The sequence below is a fragment of the Coturnix japonica genome, chromosome 8, assembly GCF_054131305.1.
Source record: "Coturnix japonica strain WE chromosome 8, WE-NBRP24, whole genome shotgun sequence".
Classification (NCBI taxonomy): Eukaryota; Metazoa; Chordata; class Aves; order Galliformes; family Phasianidae; genus Coturnix; species Coturnix japonica.
Window position 1 is genome coordinate 19985493 of NC_140670.1, and position 11106 is coordinate 19996598.

Consider the following 11106-nt stretch of genomic DNA (forward strand, 5'->3'; position numbering starts at 1 on the left):
TTACCATGATCACAAACTGCATTTCAGTAATCAAGTGAACTGCAAAATTCTGTTTGATATTTTACTGTGCCTAAATCATAAACACAAAGTGCAAAACGCACTTACCTTGCTCTCTCAGTAGGAGGTCCTGTATAGTGCAAAGGATTAAGGTACTCTTTGGAGCAAAATTTTCCCACTTCATCCACCCAGTGTCCTGTGAGTGTAGGAGGGCACACCACCAACGAGGGAAGGGGAACACTGTCCACCAGTTTCGTTCTCGCATATTCTTGAGCCCTTAAGAATATCAAAACAAAGGTTGATGTTCTTGTTTTTCCTCTCATGGAGGTGGTGGTGGTTTTATTCTGTGATTTTTTGTTGTTGTTGTTCTGTTTTAAAAACCAGAGTCACGGACTAGTTGAGGTTGGAAGTGACCTCTAGAGGCCATCTGGTCCAACTCTCAGTTCAAGCCAGACCACCTAAACCTGGTTGTCCAGGACAACAAATCATAACCATAGATAAAACTTGTTCAAGTCCTCATGGTAGAACATTTGTTTAAGCTTACCTGAGGCAATGATCACCTGCAAGAATACAAATGGACTGTAAAGTTTTTCCTAAGCCCATATCGTCACAAAGAATTCCATGTAGTTTATATTTATTGAGAAATGCCAGCCAGTTCACTCCATCCTGAAATCAGAAAATGAAGAAATGCCTCAGAAGTAAAAAACAGCTTTTGGCTAGCTAAGCTTCACTGAAAACAACTGTGTAGTCTATTATTCATTGCTGCAAAACAATGAGTTCATCTTCCCACATGCAAACTCTCAGGTGCAACTAGCTGGTGCATCTAACAGGTGCTTAGTGCCCGTAAGTCTAAAAGGAGATCCCCATAAATGCATCTGCTATAGCCCATTTAATCAAATCAGAGGATAGATAAGGGTAGAAACATAAAGTAGCCAAATGTTACATGAGGCAAGGCCTTGCAGTAGCAAGCAGCTGCAGACAGCCTTAACAAGGCAGACCCCATTGGCCTTGAGAAAAATTACATAAGGAGGGTAAAAAAAAAAAAAAAAAAGAAATTAGTATTAATTGAATGTATTACTTGATTTGATCTTCCTTACCCAAGAGTCTAAAATGCACATTACTCAGCTAGTAAGAAAATTATAATTAAAGCCAACAAAAAGCAAACTATCAAAAACACTCACAAAGCAAAATTCCTTATGCCCAAATAACCTTTCCATACAGCCTTACCATACTGAAAATTACCATTTTTGTTAAAGAAGTATAAGCTCTTACCTGCTGGTATTTTCTGAGCTCTGCTTTGATTGGTACTGGAATTTTATAGTTTTCCAGTTTTTTTCCATCTAACAATTGTTCCAGAAAGTGGCGTTCTTTAGCTTTCATTCGAATTAATTCTTCAGACATGTTTGGTGGATCTGGTATACCAGCCTAAAATAGTATTTTTAAAGCAGCAGTGTTAGGGCTGTGGTACTTAACTCTCACACTGATGAAATAAAACCTTATGCTTGTTTGGACATTTTAAATGAACAGATGGCAAAGATCTGCAATCTTCTCAACTTTATATAAAATAAATCCAGGAAATTTTACAGCTGAGTAAAAGAAATTAAGTATTAATAATTAAGTGACAAACAAGAACAAGTATCTGCTAAAAGGAAGCCAAAATGTGGAAATAAACAGAAAGGAGAAAGAAAATTGAAGCACATCAATTTTGTTTATCAAAACTTTACAGTTACTGAACTTTTCTTTTTTTGAGGTTGAAATCAGATTCCTTAAGTCGAGTATTTCCCCCATAAAACATTTACTTCCTTAGTCTACTCCCTGTTCTATTTCTACTGACTCCAACCCCCTACAGTTATTAATTTAAATTCCTGCTTAGGCCTCACATTTAAAATCATTAGTGTTCAGAAGACTGCCTCTCCCTATCAATCAGCTCATATTAAGGAAGTTCTTTACTTAAGTAATAAAACAAGTATTCTAAATTTCAAAGAGATACTCACTAAATTAATTCAGCTTTAAAAAAAAATGTAACCTACGTGTATTCCAAAGTACTGTATTTACATGGATATGAAGAAAACTGTGTGCTGGAATGAACAGCAGTACACCAGTCAGCTTATTTCCCTAGAACTTCATTTCTGCTGTGCTCACTTTCAATATGAACATTTCAGTGTAAGCATCTAGAAAGTGCTCCTTTCTAAGGCAAGTTGCTTATTATCAGTTTTTAAGGTTCTATTATGCTAAATTAAAAATAAAGACAATAGCCATTACTAAACCAAGGAAGCTAGCAATTTTTTTCATTTAAAAAAAGGCATATGAATTCTCAACTGTCTTCTATTACCATCTGGTGGTGAAAATCAGTTACTTGGGAGCCTTGAAGTGCAATATTAATAAATGCTGGAGGTTTGCAAGTTACAGGAAGAGTGATAAACAGAAGCAACCACTAGATAATGCTTAAGATTTTGCCAAAAGCTCTGGATTTTTTTTTCTGAGTTTAGAAGAGCATCTTAGTTTCAGAGGGGATAGAATTGTTTTGTTTAGTGTGTCTGGTATGACGCTGTATTTTTGGTTCCAGGAGAAAAACAATGTTGGTAACACACTGATGTTTATAGTTGCTGCTAAGCAGTGCTGTACAGAGCCAAGGCCATTCTCAGCTAAGGGCCCATGGAGCTGGGAGGGAACAAAATTAGGACAGCTGACTTAAACTGGCCAAAGGGATATTCCATATCATCTGACGTAATGTGGAAAGAGTTCTGAAGAGGGTGAGAATCCATCTGTCTCTCACTTCCACTGTTTGGGGGCTAGCAGGGCATCGGTCAGGGGGTGGTGAGCAATTGTTTATGTATTACATATTACTTACATTGGTTCATATAAACACCTTCTTATATATGTGTAAATATATATACGTCAACTTTATTATTCAACTTTAGTTGAATTCAACTTCCTATAAAGACCATTTTTATTTTAACACTGATTTAGAGAAGTGCTAGCAAAGGGTTATATTTTTCTTGTTTTACATTATAAAGAATACATCATCAGTTGCCTGATGTGGACTGAATTTCTAAAATACAGCTATTTATTCAGCATTTAATGAACCAGAGGCCTGGGCTTTGTAGCTGATGGAAAAGTGGAGACAACAGTTCACATTCTCGTTATACTTAGAACTTTAACTTACCTCAAGAGGCATCAGTCTAATTAGTGTTGCAAAGCACTGAGTAGCCATGAAGCGTACACTGTCTGTCTGGTCACTCATTCTACCCAGAACTGGAACAACCAGAAGGACAATGTATGGAACAATACCTACGTCTAGCTGTTCCATTACACCTGAGTCATCTATTAAGGAAATAGTGTAAACATGTTCAGGACTGTCTGACATCATTATCCGCCTGGCAGATTCATATACAAGTTGTTAATCCATTACTTCAGATGAAGATTTCTACTAACAAAGGAATGAAAAAAAATTGTCTGATCTACCCAGGTACCTTAGGGTCACCCCGGTGAACTCCACTACTGCCCTCAGTGCATTTTGGTAACACTAAACATTATCTTTCTTATTATTTTCCAGTTTAGTCTATTCTTCAAGCTTGTTTTCAGAGGGTAATGTGGTTTTCCACATTCAGCATTCTTTAGAATACTGAACTGCTTCCACCAAAACTTCACTTAATAATGAAAACAATGGAAATAAAATTCTTACATTTGTGATTATCTAGAGGATAAAAAGAACATTCTACCTCAGTTCCCTTCCCATTATTTTTAGGCAACGGTGTTTGTTTCTCTAAATTTTGCAACTGACAAGAGGCTTCTGCATTTCTGAGTGCTCAAGCAAGGATACATGCAAGTGCTTCAATTGCACCTTCTTGTTTGGTGTTGTCATCTATTGCTCCCAGCCATGGTAGAACTTGCTCTAGAAATATATTCATTGTTTCCATGGTAGCTATTTTGCTCATTACACCTACACAGCGAGCAGCCATGTGTCTCACTGCAGTGCTGGGATGTTGAAGGCACATACAAAGATGAGGCAAATGCTCAATTAACTGAATAGAGGATGAGGGAGAAAAAAAAAAAAAAGAAGTTAGTAGAGCTATTAAAATCAGTGAATTATTTTAAAGTAATAAATTTTTAAAAACATTGTTCCCTCCACAAGAGTCCTTAAAATGGTTCTTCACGTGATCTCACTGTTCAGAACTGAAAAATTATTTCAGAAGAAAAATACAATTCAACTTCCAAAAATCGTTATTCCCCAGCTACAGTGAACGTTCAGAGTAACAAAATATTTACTATTTTAGTAAAGTACAAGTTAAAATAAAAGGTTTTAATTAAAGAGGTTTTTTATCCCTGGAAAAACAAATACAGAACTAAGCACTCAGAACTTTTTATAAAGAATCACAGATTCTTTAGATGCAGAATCATAGATTCATAGATTCAGATTAAACAGTCCTTCCATTTAGAAAACCTCTCCCACTTTAGAAAAACTTAAAAAGAAGCTTTACAAAACAAAGATCTAAAACCGTGTCAATGAACAGAGTGACGTGCTGCATACAAAAAGCTGTTTTGGAACTTTATTACCAGAGGATGAAGTTGAATATCCATTGAGGCTGCTGTTATTTCAAAAACCTGTAAAGAGTTTACCAACTCCTGGGCAGGAGCATCTCCTTTTTCCAGCAAGGACTTTCGATCTGTTAAAAACAGACAAAGGGTTCAATTTCAGATAAACATGCTGCCCCCATCCTACTGGTCCCCCAACTTAAAATTGAAGTATAATTACCAAAATTATTTATGTGAATGTTGTTCCTTAATGAACCAACCATAGCATCCCAGAGATGAGGCAATCCCTTTGCCATTTCAGCACCAAAATGTTTAGCTATGGTAGATAAGGCAAACTCAGCTCCTCTTCTTTGAACAACATATGGTTTCTGGGCCTGGATTTGAAGAATTTGTAATGAAGTAGTAAGAATGGGATGAATCACATCTTGTTTCAAACAAGCTTAATTTACTAAACAAATATAAATTATGATGAAAACAAAGTTTCCTCATTTTGTAAACAGAAGCGTGTAATATTTTGTAGAAGTGCTGTCAGATTACTAACGTAAGGTCAACTTCAGAATGATTATTTTCACATTCCTAAGTTGTATGAAAACTTGCTGTGCAGGCACTAAACTGTGAGATTACTTTGTTATTTATGTTAGATGACAGCAAAAAAAAAAAAAAACCAACACAAAACAAAAAAACCCAACCAAACAGAAAACAAACAAACAAACAAAAAAAAACCCAAACAACCAAAAACTCACAAAGGAAAACCATCACTCACACAACCACGCTTGATTTCTCTGAACAATGATTATTTTTAAGGAGGCTCCCATCATCATCTAAGCATCTGATTTTGATGGTGGCCACCTCTCACACATCTGCGTTACAAATTATTTATTATTTTTTGCAGGTTAAAAAAAAAGGTAAGTCTTTTATAGTAGCTTTTTATCTATAAATTTGGGAATGTGGCTTTTACTGACAGGGCATTTTAGCACTAAATTTTCCAGTTGATTCCAATTCTAGAATTTCAGGTATTGCCATAGAAGACATATAGAGGACACCCAAATAACAGCAGTGTGTCAGCACAACGTAACAAACATAGTACTGTATTGGTTATTAAGCCCTTCTCCTGCTTCAACCCTCCTTGGAGAGTGAAACTGACATACACCACTAACAATTAAGAATAAAATCCACGATGCTGTTCAGCGATCACAGTTCTTACTAGCATCGTATTAAATCCTTTGGTAGCTTTTTAAGAAAAGAGTAACAAAACAGGTTCAGCACATAAAGCATAGAAATCAGATGTACATCCTCACTACAGCTGAATTTTAAACAGCTTTTCATGCTTCAAAGTTTCCACTGTGTATCAAAGTAATCAAAACTCAATGTAAGGACAAAATCACAGCTCAGTTTAGGAAAATCCATTTGTATGGATTTATATTGAGATACCGTTATCCTGTACCAAAGGTATTTCAGAAGAATTAATTTGCTTGACAACACACAGAAGGCTGCTTGTCCCACAGAATTACATACATTGACTTAATTCTCTTGGGGATCCTGGGCAACCTTTTTGTAGTACTACTGATTTCCATGTGTTCAAACTAGTACAGGGGAGGAGTGGGCATACCAACTATAAATGCCAATTTTTCAACTTTACCTCATCGAGTTCTGTAGGAATGCTTACGCTACTGCCAGTGGGGAGGTCTGCAATTGGGGCTTTCGGAGCTTTAGGAGCAGGACCTCTTCGACTCGTGATGGCGAAAGCAGCTTTCTGGTGTCTGTACAGTGTAATTATTCCCCTGTGCTTAGTAACTGTATGATGCATCCCATCTTTGTCAGAGTTGGGTCCTAAAGGAGAAGATAGAGTAGCTGAGAACAATTTAAGCTATGGTTTAAAACGTAGGTAGAAGTGACAGCTACATCTGCAGATCTCAAAGTGCTTTGAAAACCATGGATAAATGTCATTGCTCTCAGGGATGGAAATAATTATGTATAGAGAAGAGTTACTTTGTTAAGAGTATATTAGAGACTTGGCAAGGAAATTTAAAATGTACACTGCCAGATTAACTCTTATTCAGCAGGAAACAAAGAAAGTAAAAACTAGTATAATGTCCTAAAGGCTACAACCTTTTACCCTTTAAAACAAGACTTTTATCATGAAACAAAGAGCAGATGAGTATCTTTGGATTTGTTGATGTCTCTATGCAGGCTAATCATCTCAACGTTTGATTGGATATGAATGTATTATCCTATTCTCAGATGGAGTACACATTAAGAAAGAAGTAAAATGTCTAACGGTCAAACCTGAAAGTTGGCTAAATATTTTATATATTTAGGTTTCAGTTTGCATTGTTCATTAAATCCATACATTTTTAGCTGTGGACAGTCACTTTAAGAAACTCCATGACTACAGCAAGCACAAGATTGTTAACTTCAAACACTGTCCTCATCTGTTGTCATCTTATAGTCTATTAACAGAACATAACACAAGTCAGACTTTTCCCCTTCTTTCTGACAAACTACTTTCTGGTTTCAAAATGGATTCCATTTCAATGAAAAGTTTCATATCACATGTAAATTACAGGGATTAGAAATTTATAATGACAGCTAAACAACAGTAAGTAACAAGAAACTGGACCTATTACATAAAATTCATGAAAATTAAACATAATTTTACATAGCATACCTTTTGAATTTTCACTGCCACTCTGAGGCTGTGCAGGACACGCTGCGAGTGGGGTGAGATGTGGATCCACACAGAGGGAGTTGCAGAGATTTTTTATTATCTTGGAGTTGGGACAAGGAGATCTTGTTGTACACTGCTGAAGTAATTTTGCTATGCATGAAGCGACATAGTTTTGCACTAGTGTATTCTCCTCTTTTCTGATAGCTTCCATTAAAGGTTTTATAACAGGATTTAATTTTTCTGGCAGTTGCTGCAAATTCACAACTGCACACGCAGCAAAAGTATGGACTCGCAGATGCAGCACTTGCCACTCTTGATTTGTTTCTGTAACAGTCATTTGGACTTGTTGTCGTTTACTATCCAACTGTTGTAGAGTTTGAGGATTCAAAGTAAAAGATGATGTCACTTCATTAAAAACAGAAGTAACCTAATGAAGAAGAAGAGAAGAAGTTACAAATCTATTTACTGTAAAAAGGGAACTAACTCTGAACACCACAGTTTTCATGGCAGAACAGGAGTAACTTCCAATAGACAGTTTTATCTCCATTTTTGCCAGCAAGTTAAAGGAAGTGCTCCAAAAACAGTGTCTGGAATCTTGAAATCCAGGATAAGGGGAAAGTTAGACATATTAAGAACACCACAGTTCTGTATGTATAATACTGTACGTATTCCTAGAGGTCAAGATAGCCACAAAAGAAAGCAAACAGTTGTGGTATGCATCTTACAGAATGTTTAATTTCAAAATGGGTACCTTTTGCATAAGCATGCTGCAGTCAAGCAGCTGTATTACTAGACTGAAGAGTAAGCAGTTGACATATATGAAAACACCTTTACTTAATAAAATCTCTTATGATTCTGTCTAGCTTTACCGTGGGAATCTATTCAATTCAGAAGGCAGCAGTAAGACTGGCTGCCAAACTCCCTTCAACCCATATATGCGATCTTCCAAAGCTTTAAGGATATGTTGAGATTTCCAAGTTAAGCTACTACAAAAATATTACCTCTTAAGACTTTGAACATCCAACATCTTTCTACAGTCAAGTCACAGCTATAGTGGTACAAATCCAAACCTTCTCCTGTTCTCCTCAGCAGCTGCATACACAAACCTGTCTGGTCATCCCCATCTCCTCCCATAAAGCTGTATCACATCCATCCCCATTCATTCAAACCTACACACCTCTCCCACACCAGTAGCCTTTAATTTAGGTGTCTCACATAGAAAAGAAAATCCCATCTTTTACACAGAATATTTTTTAGAAAGCGCTTCACATGAACTTACACATTTATTTGCAAGTCTTTTGACAGGGGTTTGAAGTGTTTGCATTTACATTCTTTTTTCTTCTGCGTAGATTTCGGTAGTGCATCTACCACCAGAATCTGAACAGTGACAATTTTTTCTCCACTAAGTATCTACACTGGATTCTACTTCATTTTTTAAACAGTTTGTAAACATAACGGAGGGAGGTGGGGTGTGTGTGTGTGTCTGTTATGCATCTCGTGTCAAACAAAGTATAAAGCCATCACATGATTTCTAGGAGTTGCTGTCTGTGTAATAACTGTGCTGAATATGTATTGCAAGAAAAGATTTAAGTGAAGGGCAGGCATGAGGCATGCTTCTGCTTACCAGATCATTGGCTTGATCTATTGTAAATACACTGCAGTTTATTCTGTTTCCAATGTCAATGTGCGCATCAGATAGCAACGAAATAAGCTGTTTACATTCATTCTGCATTCGTGTAAAAGGAACAGCAATTTCATCATAATAGAGGTGCTCAGAAAGCACCCCAAGTAAACAAGGTTGTACACAAATCGCCACAGTTCTACACTCCTGTAAGAGAAAAGACAAAAAAGATAATTGGTATTTTTGAGTCATCAAGATTTCTTCTGTTCAGTTTTGAGTAATAAACAACAGAATCCAAATACAGAAATTAAAGTACCAGAGAGTCCATTAACATTTTAAACTCAAAATATTAAAGATTATGAACAAAATGCTCAGTCTGTCACTAAGAACTGGAATGACAGTGGAACATAGGGAAGACATTCATGCTTAAAGGAAAGGTGACACAGATAACGTGCATCTTGAATGGATTAATTTGTAAAAGAAATGTGAATGTATTTATTGATTCACAGTTCTGACAGTTGGCACTTGAGTAGCATAATTTACTCCTCCATTGTCTAGCTATCAAGATTTTGGTATTCTATCTTATCCACTGAAATTTTATTTCAAGCTGAAGTAGCAGATGATGAGGTGTGGATTAAGTTAGTAAATCAAATTTATTTTTGCTGCAGAAACATCCTACCTTTTGCAAGGCTGCCCACTCACAGATTACTAATGCAACACTAATCCTCTGCAAGGCAGATTTAGAATTCAAGTGGAAGAGCAGTAGCTGAGCTAATGATTCAGCTGGCTTTATTTCTTGAGTAACAGTATTTACACCTGGGTCACAAATACAGCAACAAAGTGCTCCCAGCAACCTGACAAAAGGAGAAAGAATGTTTGCTTCAATGTTATGATCACTTGTCAATTAATGATTCAAACTGAAAATGTCAAAGCAGTTTACATAATCAGATTTTAACAGAAACAAAAGAAAAGCTGCTTGTAAATATTTTTTCAGTTTCCCAGTAAACTGACTTTGCTGCCATCATCCGAGCTCGCATGACAACGTAATCCCTGGTTGCTGGATCTTCTGCAATGCTGTCTGCCCCAGCAATATATTCCTGAATTACTTCCTTGTTCTGGGTTTGACCTTGACGCAGTTTAGAAGCTGCCTTTTCCTATGGAATGAAGTTGAGAGAGGCTTAAAATAAATGTGCTTGTAATACAAAAGACAATTCGTATTCCATAACATTTTCAGTAACCACTATTCCCTGAACAAAATTGGACTAACTCAAAACGTTTCTTGGACTCCTGAAAGCAAGTAACCATTCTAAGTCACCTCTCCAGTAATACTCTGTGGTGCAATTAAATGAAAGATATGGTTCCTTCATTTGAAATATTACATCTCAACATGTAACTGAAAAACTTCATTTTCAGTAAACACAAAGGAAAAAAGAAATTTCAAAATCTTCTTCAGAAATAAATTACTGCTTTCAGACTTGATGTAATCCTACAGACATTTTGAGGAAATCACTGTAGATATATAAAACCTCATAAATACTCGTGAAATACAAAATGCAAATAGAGCATAATAGATGATAATACTCTGAATTCCAGTGGACAATTTCAGAAGAACTGTTTTTCTCTACATAATTGAGGTCTACAAGATAGGTAATATTAACCACTGTGAAACCCAACGCCACTCCTAACATTTTCAGAACTTGTCTATTTCTGTACCAGCCAATTACTTTCCCCAGAACACTTACCGAGGTCATATTTCACTTACTTTTGATCTGGTTTTTACTTCTAGCAACATGTTTAAATCAATTGGCAAATGAGATGGCTGCATCATTAAGCAGAGCCAAGCTCCCATCCATGGACAAGCAGCTGCAACCACATACTGGACAGATGCTTTGTTTAACAGTTCCAACCATACCTGCAGAAAGAAACAGGGCAAATTATGACCAATTTGTGTTTTTACATAAAATCATGGATGTAGAAACTATCCTGTTTCCTTTCAGTCTGTATTAATGCACCACATGAGCAGACTACAAAATATGTGACACAAACAGATTATTCTTTATTGGTGCTAAAGCACAGAGGATATGAAAAGGTGAATACACAAATAGTATGCATGTAACTCACAAATACCTTATGAATAAGATCCAAAATTTCTTGGTTGCTTTCTAAGATACAGAACTGAAATATATGTCTCAACATGTCTTGCAGAATTGGAGTCAGCCACGTTGAAGAGCTCTGAAACAAGAATTACCATGATTGAGAAGATTCCAATATACATCGTACCAAA

The 11106-nt window shown here is 36.3% G+C and overlaps 1 protein-coding gene across 3 annotated transcripts in view; it reads right to left on the minus strand.

Moving 5' to 3' along the window:
* The window catches only part of BTAF1 (B-TFIID TATA-box binding protein associated factor 1), a 42275-nt gene that overhangs the window by 8260 nt on the left and 22909 nt on the right, over window positions 1–11106 (minus strand). For 2 of the 3 annotated variants that reach the window (XM_015867123.2, XM_015867122.3), the window contains exons 15-28: window positions 10950–11054; window positions 10585–10734; window positions 9834–9976; window positions 9502–9676; window positions 8826–9029; window positions 7202–7628; window positions 6173–6363; window positions 4754–4907; window positions 4555–4664; window positions 3821–4022; window positions 3164–3312; window positions 1270–1422; window positions 542–663; window positions 106–273 (exon numbers count right to left, since the gene is read on the minus strand). In XM_015867123.2, coding sequence (XP_015722609.2) covers window positions 106–273; window positions 542–663; window positions 1270–1422; window positions 3164–3312; window positions 3821–4022; window positions 4555–4664; window positions 4754–4907; window positions 6173–6363; window positions 7202–7628; window positions 8826–9029; window positions 9502–9676; window positions 9834–9976; window positions 10585–10734; window positions 10950–11054 — 2453 coding nt within the window. Of the gene's footprint in view, window positions 1–105; window positions 274–541; window positions 664–1269; window positions 1423–3163; window positions 3313–3820; window positions 4023–4554; window positions 4665–4753; window positions 4908–6172; window positions 6364–7201; window positions 7629–8480; window positions 8591–8825; window positions 9030–9501; window positions 9677–9833; window positions 9977–10584; window positions 10735–10949; window positions 11055–11106 lie in introns of those variants that run through there. The other variant, XM_085554560.1, reaches the window with a different exon arrangement.